This window comes from Martes martes (assembly GCF_963455335.1).
Source record: "Martes martes genome assembly, chromosome: 14".
NCBI lineage: Eukaryota > Metazoa > Chordata > Mammalia > Carnivora > Mustelidae > Martes > Martes martes.
This window is the reverse complement of record NC_137902.1, coordinates 39,750,654-39,777,704: the sequence shown is the minus strand read 5'-3', so window position 1 is coordinate 39,777,704 and position 27,051 is coordinate 39,750,654. Positions and strand designations below refer to the sequence as shown.

At 55.3% G+C, this 27,051-nt stretch overlaps 1 protein-coding gene across 3 annotated transcripts; it reads right to left on the bottom strand.

The window, feature by feature from the left end:
• Positions 1–27,051, bottom strand: OGDHL (oxoglutarate dehydrogenase L). Of its 3 annotated transcripts, XM_080823737.1 has the most exons (24): positions 26,958–27,040; positions 24,598–24,667; positions 22,923–23,127; positions 20,724–20,882; positions 16,995–17,097; positions 16,469–16,584; positions 16,211–16,365; positions 15,309–15,455; positions 13,397–13,487; positions 10,875–11,054; positions 10,440–10,568; positions 9,231–9,410; positions 8,787–8,939; positions 8,150–8,252; positions 7,444–7,572; positions 6,239–6,389; positions 5,625–5,752; positions 4,836–5,014; positions 3,344–3,415; positions 3,138–3,263; positions 2,983–3,055; positions 1,500–1,663; positions 1,182–1,336; positions 1–763 (listed from the first exon to the last, which is right to left on the bottom strand). In XM_080823737.1, exons 3-24 carry the CDS (start codon positions 23,124–23,126, stop codon positions 640–642), a joined length of 3,021 nt encoding a protein of 1,006 aa, XP_080679863.1. In that variant the 5' UTR covers position 23,127; positions 24,598–24,667; positions 26,958–27,040; the 3' UTR covers positions 1–639. The 3 variants fall into 3 exon arrangements, with proteins under 3 accessions (XP_080679863.1, XP_080679861.1, XP_080679862.1); XM_080823735.1 differs by having other exon boundaries at positions 9–1,336; positions 26,958–27,047; XM_080823736.1 differs by lacking the exon at positions 24,598–24,667 and having other exon boundaries at positions 9–1,336; positions 26,958–27,051.

The window sequence follows — 27,051 nt, the reverse complement described above, 5'->3', positions numbered from 1 at the left end:
ACCTCTCTTAAGCATTTTTTTATTTCTCTGTTATTTGGTTTCTACTTTGGTACACATGAGCTGCGGCTATATTTCACACAGAAGCTGACATATCTCATTATGACACGCCCCATAAAACAGAGCACATATAAATCACCTGGCATGGTTTTGCTTCACCTGGCTGTTATTGCTGAAATCTTTATTTCTAAGAGCACAAAAGGGAATATTCCTTGAATCTACAGATGAATAGGACAGGGTAAGCAGCAACCAGATCTGCTGGGATGGGGGAGAGGGACCAAAGACACGGGCTCCCGCGTGGCCGTCTGCAGAGACATGAACAGCACAGACGGAGAAGCCAAACAAAAATTTCAGAAAGACCAGGGCCAGTGGGGAAACACACCCGAACGACAGCCCATCTATCAGACCCCTCTGGCTTGCTCAGTCCTAATAGATTCTGACATAAACATGATAACCCAAGGTGGTGTAATACCGAGGCCGGCACTGCCTACTCTTTGGCCTGAATCACTTACATGAGTATTGTTTTATCCTGGAGCTCTAGACGGCCCCTACCCTGGGCAGGAGCACCATCCATCCCTCCCCATGCCAGCCCCCATGTCCCCACCCGGTTCCACAGCAAGACCCAGCCGGGCCCTGCCAACTCTAAAATGTCTTGCCCTCAAAAGCCTGGAGATTAAAGGCAGTATCCAGAAACTTCTTCAGAGAAACCAGATGAGTGTTCCTGTTTCCTGTGGCTGGTGCAGCCGCTGGGTCACGGCCAACGTACCTGGGGGAGAAGAGACAAGTTAAGCGGAGGTCTGGGCCCGGCCCGGCCACTACCCCAGGATTGCATCGGTCTAATCCCGATCACCATCCTGCCATAGAGACGAAGAGCTGGAGGCTCCAAGAGGCCGAGTGACTGCCCTAAGATCAAAGGAGGTTCTCTCATTCAGCTCTGGCTGCAGAACAAAAACAAAGGTTTACTCTCCGTAAGGCAGAACTGACGGGGTCCCTGATCTGGCATCAACAATCATAGGGCCAGCAATGACTATGGGACCCATCCCCTCAATTTCCAATGTGGTCCAGAGAAGGGCAGTGGCCAACAGGGCAGGTAGAGCCAGGATGGGGCCTCATGCCCCCAGAGTCCCTTGGGCCCAGAGGAGGCAAGGGGCAGGTGGCAGGCGCACCCACAGCCAGCCTCGTACCATATGGGGCGCGCCCGGCTCAGGATGGTCATGAAGCGCGGGTTGATGTAGTCATAGTAGCCCATGTTCTTGTGCTCCTCCTGGCACCACACCAGCTCTGCGCCTGGGTACTTCTCTGCCTCTCGTTTGATCAAGTCGAAGGGGAACGGAGAGATCTGGGGCAGGCAGGGAGACAGCAGAGTACACCAGGGGAGGGCAGCAGCCTCAGCACCCCTGGTGAGGCCAAGCCCTGACCCTCACGGGCATGCCTCCCAAAGCTGGGGGGCCGCTCATCTGACCCCGTCCATTACCCTGACTGGGCAAGGGGTTAGGCTGCACCTGTTCCAGACGGGTGATGGCCACTTGCTCCTCCAGGCCCTGGCTGCTGCGCTCTTTCACCAGGTCATAGTACACCTTTCCAGTGCAGAAGATGAGCCGCCGAACCCGCTCCGGGGCCCGTGCCGCAGCCCCATCCTCAGGAATCACCCGCAGGAAGCTGGTCCCTGGAGGTCCGACAGGGCACAGACAGCCTGAGAACCAGGCCTCCATTCCTGCCGCCCCACAAGGCTCTCCCTGGACCCAGGTTTGGATCTGTGGCTGCCATGTACACCTCTGAGCCAAATTATGGAGCAGGGGACTGATGACACCCTGAGATGGGCTGGAGTCAAGGGCACAGCCCTGGGAACATGAACATGTAAGGTTGCAGGCTGGGGGTGGGGGTGGGCACGTATGCTGGGGAGAGCCCCTGGAGGGGACAGAGAAGGTGGCATCCAGTCCACATCTGATGGCATCGATGTCTGTCTCAAACCTGCTCCCCATCCAGTCACGCCTACCTCCTGCATGCACTCCAGCCACTGCACCACCACGCTAGAAGGTGAGAAGCTGTCTGGGAGGCTGCTGCACATTTGTCCCTCCCTCCCTCAGCCCTGCAGCCAAGCCCCCAGCATCCTGAACATTTTCCCTTCCTGCGCGCACACCACGTGCCAGGCACCAAGCCAAGCGTGCAGCAGAGAACTGAGTCAAGTCACTCTGGTGTCCCCCAATCTCAGGCGAGGACACTGAGGCACAGAGGGAAAGCAGCTGCCCGTCCCCAGCAGAGGAAAGTGAGCACTGGGTGCTCAGGCGGGGCGGTCCGCAAAGCCAGTGCCAGGGGTCTGAATAGCTGGCTCAGTCACCCACCCACCCCCGAGGGGATGCCCAAACATATACAGGTGAAAAACCCTGTCCACCACGCCAAGTCCCTTTCTGGCCAGCACCTGCCATCTCCCCCTACTACCCGGGGCTGTTTTCCAAGACAGCTCTGCTCTGGCAAGCCTCAGGGCCCCACCTCAGCCCTTCCCTGAGCCTCCCCTGCATCACATCTCAATTCTAACCCCTGATCCTTCAGATGCTTTACCTGACCCTCAACTTTCAGGTAAAGGGGTCTGAAAGCTCCTGGAGGGACACTGGCTCCCCAGGGCCAGCAATGTCTATTTGGCTCAGGAGTAAAAAAAAAAAAAAAAAAAAAAAAAAAAAAAAAAAAAAAAAAAATTAATCCATGAATGATACGCAGTGCCCTGCCATCTTAGCTAGGCCCACACCAGGCTTCCCCCCTCAGCTCCCCCAGCACAGCCAGGGGGCCCGGCTGCTTGGCCCAGGTGAGCCTGCCCAGACCATGTCAGGTGGCTACCACACGAACCTCCCAACCTGACCATCGCTGGGGACTGAGCCAGGAGCCACTACAGAGGCACAAGTAAAGGCAAGGACGAGAGTCCCAGGAGCAGAGAACCATGGGCCACTAGGACCCCCCTTGGCCGCCTCCCCAGTAGACTCGGGCACTTACCAGATACCATTTGGTCGAAGCTGGACTTGGCCTCTGGGTGCCGCAACAGAGATTTTGGTGTGAAGATGATCAGCTGGAAGGGAAACAGGTGCCCAGCTGCTGGCGGCCCCACCTGGCCAGAGCTCCCGCCCCCCGCGGCCCAGCGGGCAGCTCACCGGCTTACGGAAGGGCAGCAGGACCTGGCGGCGCAGCACGTGGAAGTAGTTGGCCGGCGTGGAGCAGTTGACCACAATCCAGTTGCAGTCGTAGAGCTGGCTCACTTCGAAGTCCTCTGTGAACACCTGGGGGGCCAGGGTATGGCTGGGAGCTGGCCCACCTGCAGCACCCGTGCCCTGGCCCGGGGAGGGAGCACAGCACTTACAGGGTAGGCATCGGAGTCATCGTTGCTCATCTGCAGGAACCTCTCGGGCCTTGCTGAGGAGTGCTCTGGGCCCTGAAAGCAAGTGCCGATGGCATGGACTGGCCTAAGTGTGGGGACCCAGGGCACAGGGGAAAATCTGGGTGGCTCCCTAGAGGATGCCCTCTCTCTCTGGAGCCCAAACCACAGTAAAGAACCAGGAATGTGGGAGTAGAGTGGAGAGCACATCTTCAGAGGACGGTCTGGTCAGAGCCAGCACATGTGAACATGTGTGGGACAGGAAGAATAGGTAAAAAGGCCAAGGTGAGATGCTTCTTCCAGAATGTTCAAAACGGGCAGTTGCCATTTAGTACCCGCTGTGTGTCAGGCACAGTTCTATGGGCTCCATACATGTTATTCACTAATTCTGAAAGCAGCCCCATGGTGTAGACATGTTTCCTCACTTTAGAGATGAAGCTGAGTGGCAAAGAGATTAAGAACAACCCCACGGTCACTCAGCCACAAGGGGCAGATTTGAACCCATGACTGACTCCTACTCCTGCACTCGCCCGCGTGGGTGGCTCTGCTCCATGACGGCAGCAAGACGACACCACACTGACCTCCAGGGTGGCTCCCCAAGGGACCAGGGTGATCTGTCCCACAGCCCACAGACTCCAGTCGGGCCGTCCCAGCCTCCCCACCCAGCCTGGCTCCAGCTCCACCCTGGACCTTTCCAGCTACGAGCCCGGGGCAGGTCACTCCCCTTCTTTCCTCATGTGTGCAACGGGAAACAGGACTGACTGCCCAGCCCAGGTGTGAGACTTCCACAGGATGACGCTGGTCGTGTAAGACGCTCAGCACCATGAATCCTGGCTGCGACAGTACCATCAGTCCCTGACTGGCTGACCAGGCCACGCAGAACAGGCCCTCAGGGACACGCACGGCAGCCCAGCCATCCAGGGTGAGGAAGGCCTTGCCCCAGGTCACAGAGCCAGGTTAGAGGTCGCACGCACCCTGCTCCTTGCTGCCCTGCAGCCCGCACGGCCCCACACGTCCCCTACCTAGTCGGGCTGCACCCTGCCCCAAGTAGTCTCGAGGGCTCTGCTCCTGCCCTCCGACCCCCACCGGCGTGCACACCCTCTGTCTTCCCTCTATGCTGCCACTCAGGAGTAGACCACTGGACGGCACTACTACACAGCATTACGTTCAGGTCCCAGCTTCTACTTCTCTCAGTTTCCCTCATGTGGAAAGCGGGAACAAGAGCTACTGCATTTGTTGTCGGGACTAGAAGAGTTCGTACAAAGGGTGTGAAAGAGCACGTGGCCCAGAGCAAACCCTCAGACGCGTCGGCTAATGAGAGCAGTGGCGCAGACATGCGGGCCACCCTGGGCAAACCCTTGTGTTCCGGGGGCCTGGAGGGAAAACACCCCCAAGCCTACAAGCAGCCAAGGGCCCACCCACCCTCTCCCAGGCAAGCCAGAGCCTTCTGGGCCCCTGGCCACCACGTGGCCCTCACCATGCCCTCCATGCCGTGGGGCAGCAGCAGCACGATGCCGTTGTGCCGCACCCACTTGGCCTGGCCGGTGCTGATGAACTGGTCGATGATGCACTGGGCTGTGTTGTGGAAGTCACCAAACTGAGCCTCCCAGAGGACCAGGGCATTGGGGCTGGCCATGGCATAGCCCAACTCAAAGCCTAAACAGAAGACACAGAGACAGAGCCCGCCGCACACTGTCACCAAGTGGCAGTGACTCCAGTCAAAATCAGCACTTGTTCATAACTCTCCCTGCCCCCACCCATCCTTCCCAGCAGGCCAGAAAGAGCCAGGGGACTCCTTGGGGCCCAAAGGCCAGAATCTCCCTTCCTGGCAGCTCATAATGTACCCAGAGATGCCACCCTCAGCCCTAACCTTACATATGGCCAGCTTCAGCCTTATCTAGACAAGAAGCCAAGTCCAAAAATATCCTAGGGAAGCATCAGGAGTCATCTGCCAAGAGGAACCCCCCCAAAATATGTGCAGTGCAGCAAAGGGGAAGGAACAGGATGGGGGCTGCCCTCTGCAGGGTTCCTGCTTCTCAGAGGAGGCAGTAGAGGAGGAAGCAGGCTAATTAAAGGTCAAGCCAGGGAGGAAAGAGTACAGGGGACACATCCTGGGAGCCCAGAGCCTTGGGAGGGGCTCTTAAGATAGGGCAGCTGGGTGGTCAAGGTCAAAATAATAAAGACAGGACAGCCTGGGCTCCAAGACCTTCTCTGGTCCCCAGGTATCACAGGGCCCACCTGACCTGCAGGCCGAGTTCTGACCCACCCAGGACTCCATATTCTGAGAGGGAGCTGTTGCACACAGTGTAGGGGGCCTGGTCAGGCCAAAGGTGGTTCATGGGGACACATGTCCTCCGGTCAACTTCCTGGTCATGGAGAACGTGGTGCCGGTGACTGGAGAGAGACAGATGGGGAAGGGATGGAGGGCAGGTGGATTACCACCTGTTCACCCAGAGCAGGTGGGACAGGTAGCAGGAGGCAGGCAAGCCTCTGTCATGACGCCAGGAAACCTGACAGAATTCCAGAGGATGGCGACACCAAGAAGGCCCTGGGAAGCCAGAGCAATCTGGTCTCTCCTCCAGGTAGCCTCCCTTCCCGGTGGAAGGGGCCAGAGAGGCGGCCAAGCAGCCCTCTGATGGCTTGACCCGAGAACAGGGCCTAGAGATACTGATGGGGTTACCTGTGACTACCCCAGCCAGATAAGGGCTCCCCAGACATGGTCCAGGAAAAAGAGGGAAGAGCCAGCTCCGCTCCACAGCTCTTGGGCTGATTCCAGGAGACCCCACGCACAGAGAGCTCTCAGCAATCCCGTGGGCTCAGTGAGGACAAGGCTAATGCCCGTGGGGCCCCAGGGCCCAGAGACCACTCTCCCACCCTCACCTGAATGTGCCCCGCTCCACGTCCTGCCCACTAAGCCGCACATGGATGCCCTCCTTGAGCAGGGAGCCGAAGGCCATGTACTCTGCCAGTGCCCAGTCCACCGTCCGTGTCTTGGTCATGTCCGCACGGCCCCGGAGGATTCGAGAAAGGCCTGCAGGAATGAGCAGCCACCCTGAGGGATGCAGGGGCTCAGCCACCCCACCTGGGACAGCCATAGCACCAGGGCTCTAACCTGGTATGTATGTACTTAGTATACACCCCTCACACAAGAGCAGGACCCTGGCAGGCCACAGGAGACCCAGCGCCGGGCACCCCTCCTCCGGCACCCCCACTCCATGAGCAGGCCTGAACTCACCACTCCCTGGCCACCAACCTCCCTCCCTTCAGGAAGAAAGAACAGGCATCACTAAGTGAGCATCTGCCACGTACAGACACCATGTGCACTGAGCCAGGAACATTCCTCACTGGCCACCTGCCACAGAGTGCTGCTGACTGTCCCCAGTCTCCAGATGAGGACACTGGGGCTCAGAAGAGGGAACTGATTTACAAACAACCATACCACTATAAAGGTATCTGGGTTTGAGCCCAGGCACCCGCCCTAGAGGGGCTCCTGCTGGCCCTACACCTGTACCAGCCCGAGGTGACGGGCACACAGAGCGGGCACCCCAAGACACCTGGGCCACCGTGCATGTTATGCAGGAATCCCACAGGCTGGTCAGAGCATATGCAGGCATCCTACATCACCACGGGGGCCTCCAGGCCACTCAGCCAAGAGGCTGGGCCAGCAACCACCTGCTAGCCTAGGTTCACTCAGGAGCCGCAGGCTCGCCCTCTCTTATCCATCCAGACCAGCAGCAGCCCAGCACTCCTGCCCCTTATGAACATTCCAGAACCAACCAGCCCCTCCACGGAACCTTGCTTCCCTGCTCTCCTTCTGTCTGACCCACAAACCACCCCAGCAAAGGCACTGCGAAAATCCACGGGATCGGACATAAGCCTCTATCACTAGCACCCAGCGGGGGGCATGGCTTCCACATCTGCCCACCCTGACAGGAACTACTCTCACGGGCACCTCACAAGACTGCCAGAGGCTCCAAGAGCTCAGCTGACCGGCCAAGCACCAGGTGGGGATGCAAACCCAGCTCCCCCGACCCCTGAGCACCATCTCCTGCAGGGGCCGTGCCGGAGCCTGCCCAAAGCCTCACCGGTGTGGATCTTAAAGTCCTCCACGGGCACAGAGCTAGCCACCTCGCCGATGTGGGTGAGGACATCCTCAGGAATGCCTGTGGCTGGGCAGGTCATGCTCTTGGGCTCCCCGTCCACGTTGAAGAAGCCTGCGAGGGCAGAGACTCTGTGTGCTTTTGGGTGGCAGTCAGGCCTTTGATCCCCTGGTTAGCCCACCTTCCCAGGACTCAGGGGCCCTCCTCTTCCTTAACCCCACCTGCACTCAAACCCTGACCCACCCTCAGGACCTGCGACAGCTGACAGCCGCAGCTCCATCTCCAACACCTACCCAACAGCTTCTCCTGAGTCCCTGTGGGGGCTGCTCCCTGGGCCCAGGGTCACAGCCATTTAGCTCCAGTGCACAAAGGCCCTCTGAGCACCCCTTCCCCAGGCTCCCTCCACTTTGGTGTGCACCTGCCTTGGCTCAGCCCTCCCTTTCCAGAGGACAGCTGGTTGGATATGCTCCCAGGGCAAAGGCATCTCTCCTGTATCCTGCCCATCCCCACCTGCAGCAATCAGCGCCCCCCCCCCCCCCCAGAAAGCCTCAGGAGTCTCAGGGATGGAGCACGCAGCCTCTGGGCTGGGCCCTGACTGCCCTCACCCAGGACCACTGCAGTCCTGGTTCCACGCCCAGGTGAGTCACTCTCAGCCACACATCACTCCCTCACCGGGCCAGGGGGAGCTCACCAGGCCAGGGGGAGTCCAGCCAGTGCTTTATATGCAAGATCTTTTTATCCTTGGACCTGCCATATGCCTCTTCACAGATCCGGTCATATTTGGCGATTTCCTCCTGAAATCAGGGTGAGTGCAAGGATTGAGGCAGTGACGGCCAGGATAGCTAGAAGCTGGATCAACCTGGACTCGTAAGCCCTGGTCCCCTTCGCAACATTCTAGAACTGTCTGTCTGCTGGCCTGCAGGGACCCTATGGCCAGGGGCTAAAGTCTCAGAGTTAAGGGGGATCCCTCCTGCTCAGCAAAGGACTTGGAGGAGGCTCAGAAAAGACTCACAGCGCTTGCTCTCAGAGCTCCCTTAAAGCAGGAGGACCACAGATAACTGTGGGGACAAACCCAGCTCACGGCTGCCTCCTGCAGGAAGCCTTCCTGGACTCCTGCCTGAAGCAGAGCTTCCCTCACATGGCAAGCATTCACTGGCCCACCAGGCTGTAAATGTCTTTGGCTCTCTGTCCCCCTTGACAACGACAAGCTGCAAGGACAAAGACCATATTGGCTACTTCTTGAAATCACTGCCAATGTCAGCAGCTACTCCAGGATTCCAGCTCTGCCAGAGGCTTATCTCAGGCGCCCATGCAGCCCGCCTGCCCACCTCGAACTCCTGCAGGGTGACTGTGCCCTCAGCAATGAGCTTGTCTGCGTACTTCTTCAGCACAGGCACCTGTCTGTGGATCTGCTTGTACATGAGTGGCTGTGTGAACATGGGCTCGTCCATCTCATTGTGGCCGCGCCGACGGTAACAGACCTGCAAGGACAGTATGAGGAGGAGCTCTGGCCATGCAGGCCTAGTCACTGCACAAGGCGGGGGGCACAGTTGGGGGAGGCTGCCAGAACACACCCTTCCAGGCCCTTAAAAGCCCCCAACTACCATCTACCACTGAAAGCCCCACCTCCAATTCAAGCCTTTGTACAGACTCTCTCGGTGGCAGTAAACCTTCCAGCCAGGAAGCACTCCCAGCCCTCGGTGCCCAGGACACTGCAGATGCGGCCCCGTCGGTCACGCACACCCTCACCTTGGTCTCAGCCCCAAACCCACCAAGTCCACCACAACGTCTTTGTTGAACGTGTTCCTCCACTCGGCTGCCACACTGCAGACGTATATCACGGCCTCTGGGTCATCGGCGTTCACGTGGAAGATAGGCGCGTTGACCACACGGGCCACGTCGGTAGGGTACGGTGAAGAGCGGGCCATGCGGGGGTCTGTGGTGAAGCCGATCTGCAGGAGTGGACAGCGCCTCTGCAGAGCTACACAGGCACCGCCCTCCTGGGAGACCAGTGGGTCCAGAAAATCGGGGGGATCTTTGCCTTCAGGTTTGTTAGGTGTGACCAGGAGGGACATGGCACAGGGAGGGTAAGAGTAAAGGGCCCCTCAATCGGGCACAGCAGCAGATCCTAGAGCAATGGCAGCAACACCAAGGAAACCCTGCCTGTGCTTTTGTCCTACATTTCATACAGTGGAAGAGCGCAGGCCTGGCTCGCTGCCAGTGCCCTCGGCGGCTATGCGCGCAGTGCTAAGCCGGGCGCTCAATTCCCCAAAGCCTCAGTTTCCTTGTTTGGTAAAAGGGCTCATTAAATACCACTTCACGGGGTTATTCTGTGAAAAGTGAGTGACTTAATGCAATAAGGAAATTAACTTTAGGGGCTCAGAAGAGCTATTAGTGAGCACAGCAACCAGAAGAGCAAAGGCCTGTGACAGCTGTGCTCTCAGACTCACTGGTTCCTAGAGAGTTAAAAGGAGCATCTAGTTTCATGTCCCGCCTCTGTGCTAGTTACACCTGTATGCCTTTGTCCTTGTAACGCCTCCATGGTGTGTGTGTGCGTGTGTGTGCATTTACATGTACTGTATACATACAGACACACACCAATTTCACAGACCAGGCTGGGGAGAGCAGGGATCCTGCCTGAAGTCACGCACTAAGGAGTGGCAGAGTGGTGGGATTAAAGCCAGGATCATCTTGGGGCACCCGGGTGGCTCAGGTGGTTAAGTGTCCAACTCTTGGTCTCGGCTCAGGTCACGATCTCAGGGTCCTAAGATCAAGCCCCACATCAGGCTCCATGCTCAGCACAGTGTCTGCTTGTCCCTCTCCCTCTGCTCCGCACCCCCACTTGCTCTCATGCACTCTCTTGAATAAATAAAATCTTAAAAAAAAAAAATAGGATCATCTCATACTTCCTGCAAAAGTGCTCCCTGGAATTCAGGAAAGGGGGACACTGAAGAGGACCGCTAGGCAGCCCAGGTCCTCACCTGGTTGTTGACAACCACATGCACAGTACCATTGGTGGTGTAAGAGGGCAGGTCACTCAGGTGGAAGGTCTCATACACCACACCTTGGCCAGCGAAGGCAGCATCCCCATGAACCAGGATGGACATGACCTGCAGGGCAGGATGTGAGACAGGAGTCTGAGCCTGGGCAGCCCAGCTCTGTGTCCTACAGCGCAAAGATCCAAGCACTATTCCTCAGAAGCCAGTACTCAGGGCCCAATCCTCACAGCCCACCGCTCAGAGCCCAGTCCTCCCAGCCCAGTCCTCGCAACCTACCCCTAACAGTTCAGTTTCTCAGGGACCAGCCCTCAGAGACCATTACTCTCTCTGAGTTCAGCCCTCAAAGCCCATTCCTCAGAGCCCAGTCCTCAGATCCAGCCCCTCAGGGCACACCCCTTAGGAACCAGGTGGGTTCACCTTCTTGCCCATGGCATCCCCTCGGTAGAACTGTTCCGCCTTCGTCTTTCCCTGCACCACAGGGTCCACAGCTTCCAGGTGGGAGGGGTTGGCCACGAGGGACAAAGTGATATTTCTGTTGGTGACCCGGTTGATCCTCTCATGGTACATGCCGAGGTGGTATTTGACGTCTCCGGAGCCCTGAAGGTGGAGGTAGGCGCTGATGACCCAGCCCTCTCACCGCAGACAGGCAGACAAGTAGACATGCAAGCCCACCATAGGGCTGGGACAGTCCCTGGATTCTGCTCCCTCGGAAGGCTGTGCTATTCCTGACCCAAACCCTCTTCCTGCCCTCACACTCCCACACACTACCCCTCCCTGAGAAAGGCAGGCAGGTTCCCCTGGGCCTTGGCTCAGAGGCCAGACAAGCTCCCTCATCACAGCCCCTCCGCATTATCAACTACCATCCCAGAGTTCATGACAGGGCAAGCAGAGAAATGAAGGTGCTGTTAAGAACAGAGGCGTGGCCTCTGGGCAAATATTGGAGCTGCACCTTACCTGATTCCTTATACCAAATAACAAATACTGTATACACGACAGGTGAACCCATAGTATAGCAGAGAAAACATCATATATCTTGTGATCTTGGAGTAAGCAAGGCCCTTCCAAACAACGTACAGAACTCAGAAGGCATAAAAGATAAGGCAGCTAAAATTTAATAAACCTGCTGGGGGGGGGAAGCAAATCCATGCACAGTGTTAGGGGGGAAAGAATCAAGCTGAGAAAAATATTTATAAGACAACTGCAGGCAAACAGCTAACACCCTCAATATACAAGATACTGTTACAAATCAGTAAGACAAAGACCCAAATCCCATAGAAAAATGAGCAAAAGCCAGGAAGAGGAATTTACAGAAAAAGAAATATACGTGGCTTAAAAACATGTGAAAAGATACTCAACATCGTAACAAAGAAGTATGTTAAAATACAAGCATTTTTGCACCTATCATATTGACAAAGCCAGAAAGATCTGACAGAGTAAGTGAGGACAAGGGCCTGGGACCCTCACGCACACTGGGGGTGGGCTCACTCGTGTCTTGAAGCTCTCTGGGGGGAAGTCACTCTGGCCACTGTCCTCTCAGACACCATCCAACAATGTACTCACACATGTGCGCAAAGAAACTCATTCAGCAGCCTAACCGCCATCAGCTGGCGAGGCGAACCCCCTTGGCGTGCTCACAGCTCGGGGGGAGGGGGCATGCGCTGAATCAGCAAGGTGCCCAGTGCTGTCACAGGCTGCTCCCCTGGCCTTTTGCAAACAGGACTGCACCGGACAGCTGTGTGTGTGTGCACCTGTGTGGAACACCGGTGGAAGTACATACCTTAACACAAACACACACTGGCCACAGAGGAGCCTCCAAAGAGCAGGAGAGGGGCGGGGTCTCAGGAGGGAAACACTCTCATCGCATACACTTTTTTTTTTAAATAGTGCTCATATTTCTTTTTTAATTAAAAAAAATAGTAAATACTTCTGTAAAAAATATCCTTTGACCAGACTTTTCAGTTTACACACATCACTTCTGTGATTCCTCACCACCATCCTGGGGGCAGGGGTTTTCATCCCCATTTTACAGAAGAACAAACCAAGTCCGGGGGAGAGAAGGTGACCTCAGAGCGAGTGTGCTGATCTCTGAGAAGCCAAATGAACGGCATCTTGGGGAGATTCTGGGTTGGAAGCCAGCAGATGCGGATTTAGTCCCTGCTCTGCCTAATGTATGGGATGACCTTGGAGCAGCCAGCTGATGTGGTTCATTTTAACAAACCAAGCCCCTGTACTGGGTGCTGGAGGTTCAGGGACAAGGTCCCTGCCTCATCCTGTCACCAGCCTGGAGAGAGGAAAACAGATATACACACACGTGCACAGGCTGGAGAACGCCAGAAGAGACGGTACAGAGGAGGGAGGGATGGGCTTGCTGCCTTGACGACCAGGAGAGCCACCCAAAAGGGAGCCAGGAAGGGCTGTGAAAGAGGCAGAGAGCAGAGCAGAGAGGAAGGCCATCTGCGTTCAGGCCTAGCGTGAGTGATCGCATCAGGGTGGGAGGTGTGCTTAACGTATGTGCAGACCAGGAACCAGGGTGTGAGCAGAGAAATGTTCCCTCTGCTCCTCAGCGGGCACGGGAAGCTGTCCCGGGCAAATATATGAGTGAAGAGACCCTTCTGGGCTGGTAGACAGGACCTTTCGAACAGAGTCAGACCACACAGCCAAAATAAATGCCTTCAGGCCCTCCCCTGCACCTCTCCGAGCCTCAGCTTCCCTGGCTGAAAATAAAGACGCTGGTCCGGACTACCTGAGGGCTCTCCCAGCTGTCAGAGATCACAGCACTCACTCTAAAACACCTTAGTGACCTCACACAAACACGCCCATTTTCTCCCCACTTTTCTACATATCCATCCATCTCCAGGTCTGTTTGAGCCTAGATGCTGCTGGTCTAGCCCCTCTGTAGTCCACCTCCCACATAACTGGGACCAGGGCTCGGCACCTACCTCGTCTGCCGCCTCCAGCTTGGGGTCAAACTGGCAGAAGATCTGCTCCAGGTCCTTGCGAATCACGTTGGCCAGCACATTCAGTCGGCCCCTGGAGCCACAGGTGGGTAGGACTCTCATCTGGCACAGAGGCCACCTCCCCCGGTAGGCCCAGCATCCCCCACACTCCTGCCCACCTGGGCTATCAGAATTAGCATGGTGGGCAGGGGAACCCTCCGCGTACAGCCCAAGGGAGGCCCAGCCTCTCACCCATCTCAGTCTATAAGGCCTGTGAGTGATTCTAGCCGGCCAGCTCCCCCAGAAACCCCTGTACCTCTCACTCTGACTGTGGAGGCCCTTTTAAGCAGAAGCCACCCAGCTCATGGCCACTCAGCCTCAAGGCAGGATGTACACGCCCTCACTCCTGCCACCCACCCCTACCTCCCTGCTGCACCCCATCTCCCTCCCCCCCACCCACCCCCATCACCCAGGAGTGGAGCCTAACCCAGTACGTCAACCCCAACATGCTAACGCATCACAGCTGCTCATACATGACTCCCAGCTCAGCCAGCAGTGTCTTGCCACAGGACAGGAAGAGGGGATTTGACTGATCCTAAGGTCAAATTACCGGGGGACCTGTCCAGGGGAACTGAAGTCTAAGGGTAGGGGCAGAAAAGCAGCCAGAGACTCTGTAGTCCAGCCCGGACTTCCCATCAGGATACAGTTCATTCAGGGGTGGGCACCAGGCTGATCAGGGCACAGGGAAGGACCCAGAACTCACCCCCATACCCCACCAGCAGACATCAGCCCCAGGCCCACACACACCCTGGCCCAGCCTCCAGCTCCACATAGCCCTGTGACAGAAGGGCAGCCCTCTTCTAGGCGAGCCTCTCCTATGTTCTGTGGGGGCAGAGCTATGAGGCCAAAGGAACTAAATGAACAACTCTCAGCTCCTCTGGGCAAAGCCCTCCAGCCTTAAACCCTCCCCCCAACCCCAACTATGGAGGCCTGGCCTGGAACAGCCCCTTGACTCCCAGAGCCCTTCCCAGGCCGGGAGCCTGCCCAGCACCACCACATAGTCCCAGAGCTGCCTCTGACTGCCCAGTTCCATCCTCCCTCAGAGAGCCACAGAAGCCATGTGTGTGGGATCTCAGACTACTGGGCCAGCTCGGCCTGACCCTCTGACGAGACAGCATCCTCAGAGCAAAGAGCTGTGACAGACAAACCCCAGGCTCCTGACAGGCCAGCCCACAGTTTGGGGACCCTCTCACACTGCACCTGGATGCCTAGACACCCCTCATGTTAGTGCAGTCCGGAACTGGCCCACCCATGAGCAGATGGAAACAATCATAGGAAATGCTGGGGCTCTGCTTCAGGGACTGCTCAGCATGTCCTCTTCCACCCCGTTCCCCCAGGACCCCTGGCCACCCTGACTCGGTCCCCAGGCTGTCTGCTTCACTAGTCCACAGGCTCCAGCTCAGAGGCTAATGCCCAGCTGCTGGGCCAGCCTTCCAAGTCCATGTGCAGTCAGCTTGTAGCTGGGGGGAAAACCCTCAGCTCATCTTCACAGACCCCTTATCCAGGGGATGCCAACCCAAGGCCACCTGCCCAGACCCGGCCCTCACTTTCCTGGGACACACCCCTCCACAGGAACCTCAAAAGGCATGATACACCACTTTTCTGAAATTTTGACCCTCCTGAGGACAGTGGCAACATGGGGAGAGAGAAACTGAGTTTGAGCAAACACGGTGAGTCCCTGCCTCCGTGATGAGCAGGTTCTAGGGCCCAAGGACTGAGAACTTTTTATGCCATCCCACCCCTCCCCGCCAGGTTCCATCAAAACTCCCACTCTGATTTTCATCCCCTCCCTTTCACCTCATTCTGCTGGACCTGGAGAACAGACAGGCTGTGGAGGAGCAGAAAGGGGGCCCACCTGTGTGGCATCCCCAGGATGACATTCTCGATCCCCATCTCACTGGATTTGTCAATGATGGTCTTGAGGGCAGGGATCATGACCTCACAGCCCTCTAGGCCAAATCGCTTCTCAGAGGACCACTTCCGGGCCAGGAAGTCTTCAAATCTGCTTGGGGAGAGGAGAAGGGAAAGGATGGAGAGGATGGGGCTCACAGGAGCTATTCGTGAGGGCCAGAGCTGGGTGCCTGGGACAGAGGAAGTGGCAAAGTCACCTCCTTCTGCATCATCGGGACCTGCCACCAACATCCGCCAATAAGGAGCATAGGTCAGAGGGAGGTTGGGCATCCTCCCAGCCTAAGCAAAGACCTCTGCCTGGACCCAAACCCATCTCTCACCTTCTCTCCCCCACCCACTGCTCCCAGACCACCATTCTGCGCACACACACTACACAGGGCTCCCTCTCCATGCCCCAAAGACCCCTGCACCACTCAACTCATATCCCAGCCTGCACTTCCGCCAGGGATCCATTCTGCACCCGGCAGCTGAGCCCATGCTCTTCAGGGCCCTGCAGCCCAGTGTACCCAGCTTCAGATGGCCAGCGGGCAGAGCCAGGGGGCGCCCCGCCTGCAGGGAGGTGCTGTGATGCTCGCTCCATGGAGGGAAAGCTTCTTGTCCAAACATTTCCACAGCCACTTTCTGCCCCTCTGCCCCTGCTGTCATATGCTCCTAGAGCCCATCCCTGCCCACCTGCCCCCTGTGCTGCTCTTATGGGCTTCCCCAAGACCAGGGGACGAGGCCCACCCAGTCCTGACTGCCCCCGCCAGTGATCCAGTTTCCTAGCCAGGGCTTGGGACCTCTCGAAGAGCCTGGAGCAGCCCCTCCAAACACCACAGCCACCCAGGGCGGGGCTGTGGGTCTGACCTCATGGAGCGCACCAGCCGGGCCAGCAGGGTCCGCTTCTCCTCACTGGAGAACTGCATCACGCCAGGCGTCTCGAACTTCTGCCGGATCCACTGGCACTGCTCCACGTCATTGATGAACATGAACTCCAGGCCGATGTGCTGGCAGTAGGTGCTCTGAGGGAACAGGCAGGGACTCCACAAGGAGCCAGCAGGAGGGGCAATGGTTCTAAAAAGGCAGCACCCGCCCTCCCTCTAGTAGGCTCCAGAAAGAGCTCACCTCCAGGCGCCGAATGATCTCCCGCAGAGAGAGGGTATGTTCAGACCCACCGATGAAGGTGGTTGTGGGCAGCTGGAACTCCTTATCTAGGTCAGCTTCCCGCAGGTCATAGAAGGCTGATGAGGCACACACACAGCCCAAGCAGCAGAGGGGAGGGGAGGGGGGTCAGGCTGAGTGGGGCCTAGCAGGACCCCCGAAACTTCCAACAGTGTCCCTGGTGCTGTCCCACCAGTTCAGGGCTTAAAGCTCAAGGACCCTATCCAAAGGGTCCAGAGAGGGTGAAAGTCAGAGGCCAGCCTCTACCATGAGGGGGGGCTGGGATGAGTCTCTGAGGTTGCTGAACATGGTGTACCAGCTAGGGATGATGGGGAGACAGTACAGGGAGGTGGATGGGCAAAGGGCAGAAGAAAGCCTCTAGGGCTGACTGCTGAACCCCAAGCTCCAGAGACAAGTCAGTTCCAGAGCCCCTCACTGGGCCACAGGTACCAGCTGGCTCTGGAGCTGCCAGAGTGACAGGAACTCTCACCCAATTTGTCGATGGTTGTGATTAAATCTGAGGGCACAAAGGAGTCCAGATCCGCATCCAGAATGCCCAGGGGGTCCAGCTGGGCCACATGGTGCCCCCGGATCTGGGAGAAAGGGAAAAAGGTTGGGGCCAGGCTGGGACACAGATGGACAGACAGACCCTCACCAAAAGCCACATTCTGGGCCCTGGCCCCTCCTCTCCCACTTTAGAATCTCAACCTTCCACCTGTCTCCAGCACCCCGCCACTGCACAACTGCCCAGGCCTCAGGCACTAAGGTGGCAGGAGCTCAACCTGTTTAAAAGCACAACAGGCAGCTTTCGAAAATGAGGATGCATATGCAAAAGGATTAACTACAGTAGTACTGACAGTCACAAAATTCTAGAAATTTCCCAAATGTCCATCAGGAGAAGACTGGCATATGAATATGGGAAACCCAGACAAGGAAGTACGATAGAGCTGTTACAAGTAGTAAAAAAAGGTCCCTTTCGGCTGCAATGAGGTCATCTTCACACAATACCGTTAAGCGAAAAAGCAAACTGCAGAAAAGGATGTGTGGCAAACTCACCATATCCAAGAAAGAGGAGATTCGAGAAAATATATGCATTTGCACTTATCTGTATATATGCAAATAAATATATGCATTAGACAAATACATCATAAAACAAGAAAACCTATTACTTGCGGAAAAAGGACAAAATAGGGTAGAATGCCAGGGCTAGAAGCTAGACTTTTAAGAATATATTTTGCTTCGAAGATTTGATTTGAGAATCTTGTGAATATTTTATACCACTATAATATAAAACAAAATTAAGTTTTAAAAATTAAAACAAAAACAAGTGAATTCACACATCCATTCGGTCACATAACTACACAATCGACTAACAGAATATCCCCGAAAGGCAAATAGAACTCCAGGAAAAAAAATATTATAAATTCATTTCAATTACCAATAAGTAGTGGTTGTATTAAGAGTTATATCATAAAACTGTAATGCACAGACTGTGGGAAAATCAAGTGAGTCATGGTATTGATGTCTTTGGGAACCTCTACTTTTGGCTTCTTTAAAAGACAGTGACGTAAGATTAATGAAGAGAAGAAAAAAACCCCAAGTCCTGCATCTGAAGTACATGGAGGCATCAGTATAAACCCATAAATGTGTTATCTTTTTTAAAAAAAGTACATAGTTCCTGGCTCTAACCACTAAAAGGGCCCAGAAGTCACAACCAGACCACAGCAGGGACACTCCCAGCATTCCCTGAAGAACTGGCTTGTCCAGGATGGGGCAGAAATGCACAAGACAAGCTCGCGGAGCGTCCTGTCACACCAGACAGCAAAGGGGCACTCCAACTACTGGGGAAGGGAATTAAGGACACAACTGGACGATGGAAAGGATGGTGTCTGTAACAGATTAAACTTACCATATAGATTTAAATTCACACATTCGTATCATACTGAAAGGAGAAAAACCTTCCTGGACCATCTTTGGAGGACACCTAACACTTTCGAAAATCAGCCAATAAAAAGAAAAATCAAGCACTGATCTTGCCTTTCCTGTACCCTTTGCAGCTCAGGATATATGGGGTTAACAACGGAAGTTCCTCCTGATGGAAACATTTCAGGTAATAAACAAAGAAAGGTAGAAATGGAGTATGATCACCCTTTTTACCACTCCTAATGAATTAATGTGTCCAGGAAATAATTATCCAGAGCTGCCAACTGATGAAGTACCCATCACCACCAGGAAGCTGATTTTGAAACAAAAAAATCAAATCTATATTGGATAAAGCTTCTAGATGTAATTACCAATTTACAGAAATTACACGGGACAAAGGGACAGATGGAGTGACACCATGGGGATGCAATCAGCAAAATCCAGACTCAGAAAAACTCTACAGCACAAACAACCTGGTTTCTCTCACACACACACACACACACAAAATAAATAAATAAGTGAATGAATTAATGAATGACAAGGAACACACATAAAATGAATGAATGAATGAATGACAAGAAAAACACGCACCCATACACACACACAGAGAAAAACCAGAGAGGTATCTGAAGAGCACGAGAGACTTAAGAACCGCATCAGCTTATCACAACCTATGGCTTTATCTGGATCCTGATTCATTCAAGCAGTAAAATCGAAAGACAAACAATGTAAATACCAACCGGGTATCCGATGCCCTTAGGATTATTGTTAACATTGTTAGGGGTGATGGCGCTATCATGGCACATTTTCAAAGAGCCTTTACCTACAGAAATACATGCTGAAACGTTCGGTGAATGAAATGGTATGTCTGGGATAGGCTTCAACATAATCATCGGCCATCAGGTGAGGGCCCGAGGTGGTAACAGATGATTAGAGACTGACCCTGTAAATGGGGGTGGGATTTGCTACACAATTCAGCACCGTCTGTCCGCAGGTCAAACAAGAGTGAGGAGCCACAGCTACCCTGGTAGGAACTCCCTCACGTCAGGCACAGCCTTTGGCAGACTTCTACCCCATAAAAACACAGTAACAGGCCGGAATTCAGACACTGCCCCGTTGGAAGGACTCTCCCAGGGCATCGTCTTGGCTAAAGAACAAAGAGCCGCTGAAGAGCTGGGAACTGTGCTGAGAAGACAAGGCCCTGAGGCAGCACGAAGAATGTTACCTTGTATTTAACATGGAGTTTTCTGTTCTTTGTTCTTGGTTTTCAAAGGAAATGGTTAGATCATTTTCTGATTCATTCAGCCAAGAGGAACAATTATTACTTCTTTTGCTTGCAGGTGGCCTGTAATCCACAGGTCCTCAGGCCAGCAGGGTGGCCCAGCCCTGCTCAGCGTCACTGGTACCCAGGAAGTGCAGCTGCCCCCCACCCCCAGTGCCTCACTCAGAGGCAAGGCACCATTTCCACTGGCTAAGGCCTCCCCCTCCCCCACCTCCCCCTCCGCTGGCTCCTGCAGAGGCTTGCTGCTCCTTCCCAGGGAGTCTCTGCCAAGGGCTCCGGAATGCCCTTGCCCTTTCTTCTGCAGGTCCGCCTGACAAGTTGCTCTTAGGAAATACTTACTGCCACTAATTCCCAGAGCGATCCCAAATGATTACACTTGTTAGGGAGGGAAAACCCAGAGCGGCCTCTCCAATTAGTCCTGTTCGGTCAAGACCAAGACTATGGCACCTCATCAAGATGCTTTGTCAGAGCAGGGGCCCAGCCTGGGGAGCCCGCAGGGGAGAGCCGAAGTCCCCAGAACAGAGCAGCCGGTAGAGAAGGAGCTGTTTCCTGAAATATCCATGTACATGGAGGCATCATTATAAACCCGTAAGTAAACCCTAAGTAAGCACCTGCTGTGTATCAGTCCCAGTCCTCCTGGAATGCTCAGTCAAGAAAACAGACACGAACAGGGTCAATCTACTCAATTTTTAAATCTTTAGCGAGACTGATTACTAAGTACTCCTGTAGGTGCACAGGACATACAGGTGTGTGAGACAGACAGCGGGGCATACAGGGGAGTGAGAAAGCACTCCACGAGAAAGACCAGACCGAACACCAGGGCGTGGTTAGTGATATGGACAGTTACATGACAACGAGTCATGGGAAGAGCGAGAGCCACCCGACAGGACAGGACGCAGAGAAAGGCTCTCCTGAGGAGATGACTGGAGCTGAGTCAGCCCCCTTCCCATCAGCACCTGGCCACACGCCAGAAGCCAGGCCCGCCTCCCTGCCTGGGCCCTCCCCGCCACTCACCTGGTAGGCCCGGATCAGAGACTGCACAGCCAGATGGTCTTCTACCAGCTTGCTGGTCTCGGTCCGACTGGAGACTGCCGGCCTGCTCTCAGGGAACCGAGGCTGAGCTGGATCCCAGGCACCTTCCTCACTGGCTTTTCGGAAGAAGCTGTCCCAGGACTGGGCAGAAGTAGAAAGAAGAAAATGGTCAAGTTGGGGCCTGGGAGGAGTGGGAGGAGGCCCTGCCTGGGGGCCCCAAGGGGTGTTGGGTGTTCCTTCACCATTATAGCTCTTAGGACCTTCGCGGGACTTCCCTGCCGAGACCTCTTGTAACAGCCCAGGATCCCCCAACCCAAAGCCCAGATCTCTTCAGCTTGGAAGGGTGCTGGGGGAAGGCTCTAACTTGTGACCCAGGGGTCTCAGGTGTGAAAGCGGCTGGGGAAACATGCCCTCACACACTGTGGGTTGGCAACCAGGCCCTCAACATCTTCAATGAATGTACCTTCTGAACCAGCAATTCCGTTTCAGTAATTTCTACAGATGTACTTATATAGGTATGCCTGGATGTACATGTGAGGGTGTTCCCTATGGGACTGTTTATAAAAATGACAACATAAAAAAAACAATCTAGGGGCACCTGATTGGCTCTGTCAGCATGGCATGTGACTCTTGATCTTGGATTGTAGGTTTGAGCCCCACATTGGGTACAGAGACTACTTGAAAATAAAAATAAATCAAAAATAAAATTTTAAAAAGAATCTAAGTGGTGACCAGTAGGAAACAGGTTAAATAAATGATGGTACATTTCAATTCTGGGCAATTATGCAGCCTTAAAAAAAAAAAAGGTGCATTTATTACTATGGATATAGAACATCACCAAGATATGTCACTGCAAAGCGAACCAAGCAGAAGGGGACATGACTGAGACCATTCGTGTGGAAGCCAAAAGCAGACTGCACATGCTCAAGCAGCTCCATGTTCCAGAAGAACACAGAAGTGTTTTCTTCTCCACACCCTCATCTCAAAGAAGCCAGTGGCACAAGCCCTTTGAAAAGCAATTGGGCGATGCCCATCGAAACGGTATCATGCAGGGGTGCCTGGGTGGCCCAGTGGGTTAAAGCATCTGCCTTCAGCTCAGGTCATGATCCCAGGGTCCTGGGATCGAGCCCCGCATCGGGCTCTCTGCTCTGCAGGGAGTCTGCTACCCTTCCTCTCTCTCTGCCTGACACTCTGCCTGCTTGTGATCTCTGTCAAATAAATAAATAAAATCTTTAAAAAAAAAAAAAAAACGGTATCATGCAGCCTCTGTGACCCAACAATTCCACTTTGGGGAACTGATCCCGCAGAGAACGGCACACACCCAAGATGACAAATGGACTAAGTGACGCCCTGTGGCACCACTGGCGACAGCCAGGGACTGGAAATGAGTGAGCTGTCAGTGGGGACAGGTGTGGCACAGCCATGCCAGGGAACAACACACAACTGGAAAAAAGAACACAGAGCCCCTTGAGGCACTGACACGGAAAATCTCAGCCATGTATGCTGAGAAAAGAGTGCCCGGCTGTTGTATAGAGGGGTGAACTGAGTTATGTCTGCAATACATTTACTTACAGAAACTCTGAAAGGATACAGAAGAAACTAAGAATAAACTGGGGCACTGAGCAGATCAGGGATGGATCGGGAGGGTGACTTTTTATTGTGTAACCCCACACTTTCTGGTTTTGAGTCATGTTATTACCTTCCTCTGAGGGTGCGTGAAGACGAGGGAGAGCAGCTTCACTTCTCACTCCTAACTCTGTCATCTGATTTTTTAGTTTTTTTTGTTTTTTGGTTTTTTTACAGTCAGCAGGTATTTATTTTATCAGCTCAGTACCTATGTCAACACTTTTGGCCCTAACTACACAACAAAGAACCTCCTGGCCACAGCACCGCATGACAGGGGGGCAGAGGTGGGTCTTGGACCACATGTGGCTGAGCAGGACAGGATCGGGGCTTCCCAGGCCAGACTACCACCAACTGGCCGTGTCAGCAATGGGACAGCAACAGATTCTCCTCACCCAATGAGGACAAGGTTTTTATGAACGGGGATGCTGGAGGAGCTGAGAGGCAAAGGAACCTGCCCAGATCACAGGGCAGGCAAGCTGCTTCTCCCCAGGACCCCCTCCACAGCCCGGCTCTAGAAGGTTCCCTCCTGCATGGCGGGCGGGTGGGGGTGCCGACCTTGTGGACGCTCTGGGGGTTTTCCAACCAGGCGAAGTACATCTCCTCCATGTAACTGGAGCTGCCTCCACGTTTGCCGCTCGGGAAGGTGGCCGGTGACCCAGACGACCTGCTGCGCCAGCCGAACATCTGGACGTCATGTGGGGCCAGGAGCCTGGAGGCCTGCGCCCCAAGCCGGGAGGGCAGCAGTCTCAGCTGACTCATTCTGGACACAGGCAATGAGGGAGAGGCATAAACCACAGGACCGGAACAAAGGCTCTGGCACCCGCTACTGGCTCCTCTGGCTTTTGTTGGTTCTATGGGGCAAGTGGCCCCGGGCTTAGCACCGGTGGGATAGAAGAGACTGGGACAGGCGGCCAGCCCTCCTGGGGTCACTGCCTAGTGGGAGCTCCCAGCTCAGTCAACTTCACCAACAGCTATTCAACATCCCTGAGCCCCAATCCTGCCGTGCCCCACCCACCCCAGCCCACACTCCCTCTCTGCTGTCCCCCTAAGCCTGATAGAGAGACAAGTACCTCACCAGGCCCTGGCTCAGGGAGCATTCAGCCCAGGACCCGGAGCCCACTCAGAGGGTCCCAGGGTATGTGCAGGCACTACACCCAAAAAAGAGTGGGCCATGCAGCTGGGCCACCCTGGAACTCGAGCAAGGGAGTCCTGGGCGGGTGGGGGGGGGCGGGTGCTGGTGTGTGCCATGCCTGGCCAGGAAAGAGCCTGAAGAAAGGGATCTGGCTGCACTATCTCAGGAAGCCTATGGCACTGCCAAGTCTCTGGTCCCGGTCACCAGAAGTGAACAGTGTCTTCCTCTGACTGCAAAACCAGCCCAGAAAGCCAATGACAGGCCTTAATGACCCCACTTCCCAGTGGGGAAAACAGAGGCTCAGAGAAGGGCAGGGGAAATATGGAGAGGCAGATCAGAAGCCGGCCCCTTGCCCAGCTCACCCCAGCTCTCAGCCGGAGCCACCCTCTCTGGCTCTCCTACCCTGCCCAGAGTTTACACTCAGAACCAACAGCACTCAGGACAACCAACAGTTCAGGGGATCCATACAGGCTGGAGAGGATGGAGAACCTGTAGCTCACCTCATCCCTTTGCCAGGAAAAACTCCTGAATAACCAGTTTTAAACACTAGCTTTCTCCACCCCCTCCCCCACCAGAGGACAGTTTTGAGGGCCTGAGAGCCTCCTCCAATCCTGGCAAGCCCTGGGGCTCCCTAGACAGGCCAGATGGGAGTTGACAAGGCCCGCTAAGGCCACTTCCTCCTATGCAGGATTTTTAAAGTAGGACCTCTGTTCCCCTACCCCACCTCCACAACTGTGAGCAAAGCCCCCTCCACTGCTCCAGCCGAGCATGGCCTGGACACAGAACAGCTTCCCTTGAATCCTCATGAACACCCTTCTGCCCAGAGAATCCTAGCCTGCGAGTAGGGTGCAGGATCAAAGCCACCCCACCAGAGGCCACGCAGGTGGGGGGGGGGGCTGTTTCCCTTTACACAACTCAGTCCCAGAGAACATGCCTTCTGGGGCATAACTGGCTCCCAGGTCCTACCTGGCCCTGAGCCTAGACAAGGCTCCCCCACTCTACCCCTGCCCTTTAGCTCAACCAAGTCCCCAGAACTATCTGGCTGGCCTTCTACAAGCCCTTCCAGCCTGCTTCCTCCCCCTTTCCCTCGGAACTCACATGAGACAGAGAAGGGGATGGTCTTCTCAAGGGAGGGAGAGTAGGCTCCTCCGGGAAGCCAGCAGGAAATCTGAACAGAGTAAATTAAAAAGCAAAAGTATAGTCCAGTGAAGGGAGGAAGAGGGTGGGTTCAGCTGGAACCTAAGCCCACAGTACCCCCAAGCTTCTCACATGCTCAGCCCTGAAGCTTCAGGCTGTAAGCCCAGCCCCAGCAGCCGATGATTCCAGGCTCCACAGCAAGGGCCCCTAGGGGCTCGATCTCCCTTGGAAGGCCTGGGCTCTGGGGTCAGAGTGCCAGGGTCCCAACCCCTGCACTACCTCTGACTGTCCCTAGACAAATACAAGTACAGGGCTGATGGGGCCCAAATGACCAAAGGCAATGAGGGAGAGACACAAGACATACTGGCCTAGGACATCAGAAGAATGGAAACAAGCCAGGAAGTTCTATCATCCCATTCTAAAGCAAAGGAAACCAGACACTAAGACCATTCATTGCAGGAATAAAAGAGCACACGGTCTGTGAGCACTGACTCTGGGGCAGGCACTGTGTTCACTCACCCCCTTAACAATCTCATGTGGTGGGCACTTAGAGTAGCCCCACCTTATAAAAAGGAAACTGAGGCAGAGTGAGAAGGTGGCGAGTGATGGGCTGTGTGTGGCTCCAGAGCCTGTGCCCTCCTCACTGCAGAGTCAAAATGTAAACCCAGATTTCCCTTAACCACATGCACTTTCCAACAGCCACAGCCAAAAGTGAACTCTCTACCCGCAACCACCCCCACCCCCACACCGACAGGGGAACAGGATGGCTCAGGGTGGCAGTGACCAAGCCTGGCTGTGTCCAGAGTGGCCCTAGTGCAGGAACACTGTGTTTTACAAACACTGAATGGTCTGGAGCGGCTATTGGACACTGCTATGGCCTTCACCCAGGCTGGTAGGAGGAAAGCCAACTGGCCACCCCTGCCGCCATTCTGGCAGGGCTTGAGGACCCAAGAGCCCTGGAGGGGTGGAAACAGAATCAACCCCAGCCAGAGCCCCAGCCAGCCCTGCCATAACCTGTCCATACAGGCAAAGGCAGCAGCAAGGAGTTAGAGTCAGGAATCCTGTGAACCACCTGCCCAGCCCAGTCCCTGGTGGACAAATAGGTAGGTTGCTCTGGGCAGCTCTTGGGAGTCTCCTTTCTATGGACAAGGTTAGTACTATCACCATCCCCACGTCCACAACCACAGACATGCTATCCAGGAACCCTCCCACACACAAGGCCCTGTCTGGGCTGCCCTGGTGAGGAATGCCCTCCCCTATGTCCACTGCAGAGATGAGTTAAGAGAGATCCAAAGAGGGGAAGGCCCTCCCCAAGACCCTGAAGCCAGGCAGCAATGGAGGCTGGATTCACACTGCTGCAGGTGTACTCTGATCCCACATTCTGAGATCTGGGTGGGCTTTTCTCAGGAATAAATCCAACTCTAGCTGGCTGAACCCAAAAGAAGGCAGACTCCAAGGTAAGGAGCAGGGCAGGGAGGGGTGTGCTTATTTCACTGGCAGAGACAGAGGGCCTGAGCTAAAGCCCAGAGGTTATAAAAAGTACAAAGGTAACCGGGACCTGTTCCAAGAGCCTAGGGCATGTGTAAGGAGTTGCAGGGAGAGAGGCTGCAAGGGCGGGCTTGGGCTCCTAGGTGGAGGGGGAGGGGGTCAGACCCTTAGAGTCTGGTGGATGCCACTGCACCCCGCTGCACCTTCCCCTGTCCCCCAACATCTCCCTGGGGATGAGAGAAGCACTTCCCAGGCTGGCCACGACCTCTGGCCCATCCTGCCTCTCTCATGGCCTCAGTTTTCTCATCTGTAAGCAGAGACCGTAGTTAAAGCTGTCTATAAGGGCTCGCCCCCAAGAGGTCCTGAGACTTGAAAAACTGCCTGTGTGTCCCACCAGGTACATAACGCGGGACCCTCTCCATCACCAGCTCCGCAGCTGTCCGCAGGCCGGCCCTTCGAGAGGGTGAGGAAAAGCAGCCCGTATCCCCCTCCCCCAAGGCCACAAAAGGCAGCCTGGTCATTCTGTGGTCTTCGGGCTGGATAACCCACACTGAAGCCTGAAACCCCACCGTCCACAAGGCTCTCCTTCACGCAAAACACTGCATTCACAGGGTCGAACTTGCGCGAACGGCTGAGGGTCCTTGAAGAGGCCGCGGCCAAACAAGGGCGGAGCCAAGGTCACGCTCACTCCCCCACCCCCGCCACCGCCCACGGGGCCCTGCTCAGGACCCCGGGTAGCGGCTCCCCAGGACCCGAGAGCAGAGGGACCGCCCCCGAGAAGGCAGGAATAGAGGAGGTGCATAGACCCGGAGTGGCGGGGCCGCCGCGCTCACCGGGCCGGCGGGTCCGCGCAGCAGCGCAGTCCAAGAAGCCGCAAGTCAGGGGCTGCGCGCAGGGGGTGCGCGGCTTGCCCAGCCAATTACCTGG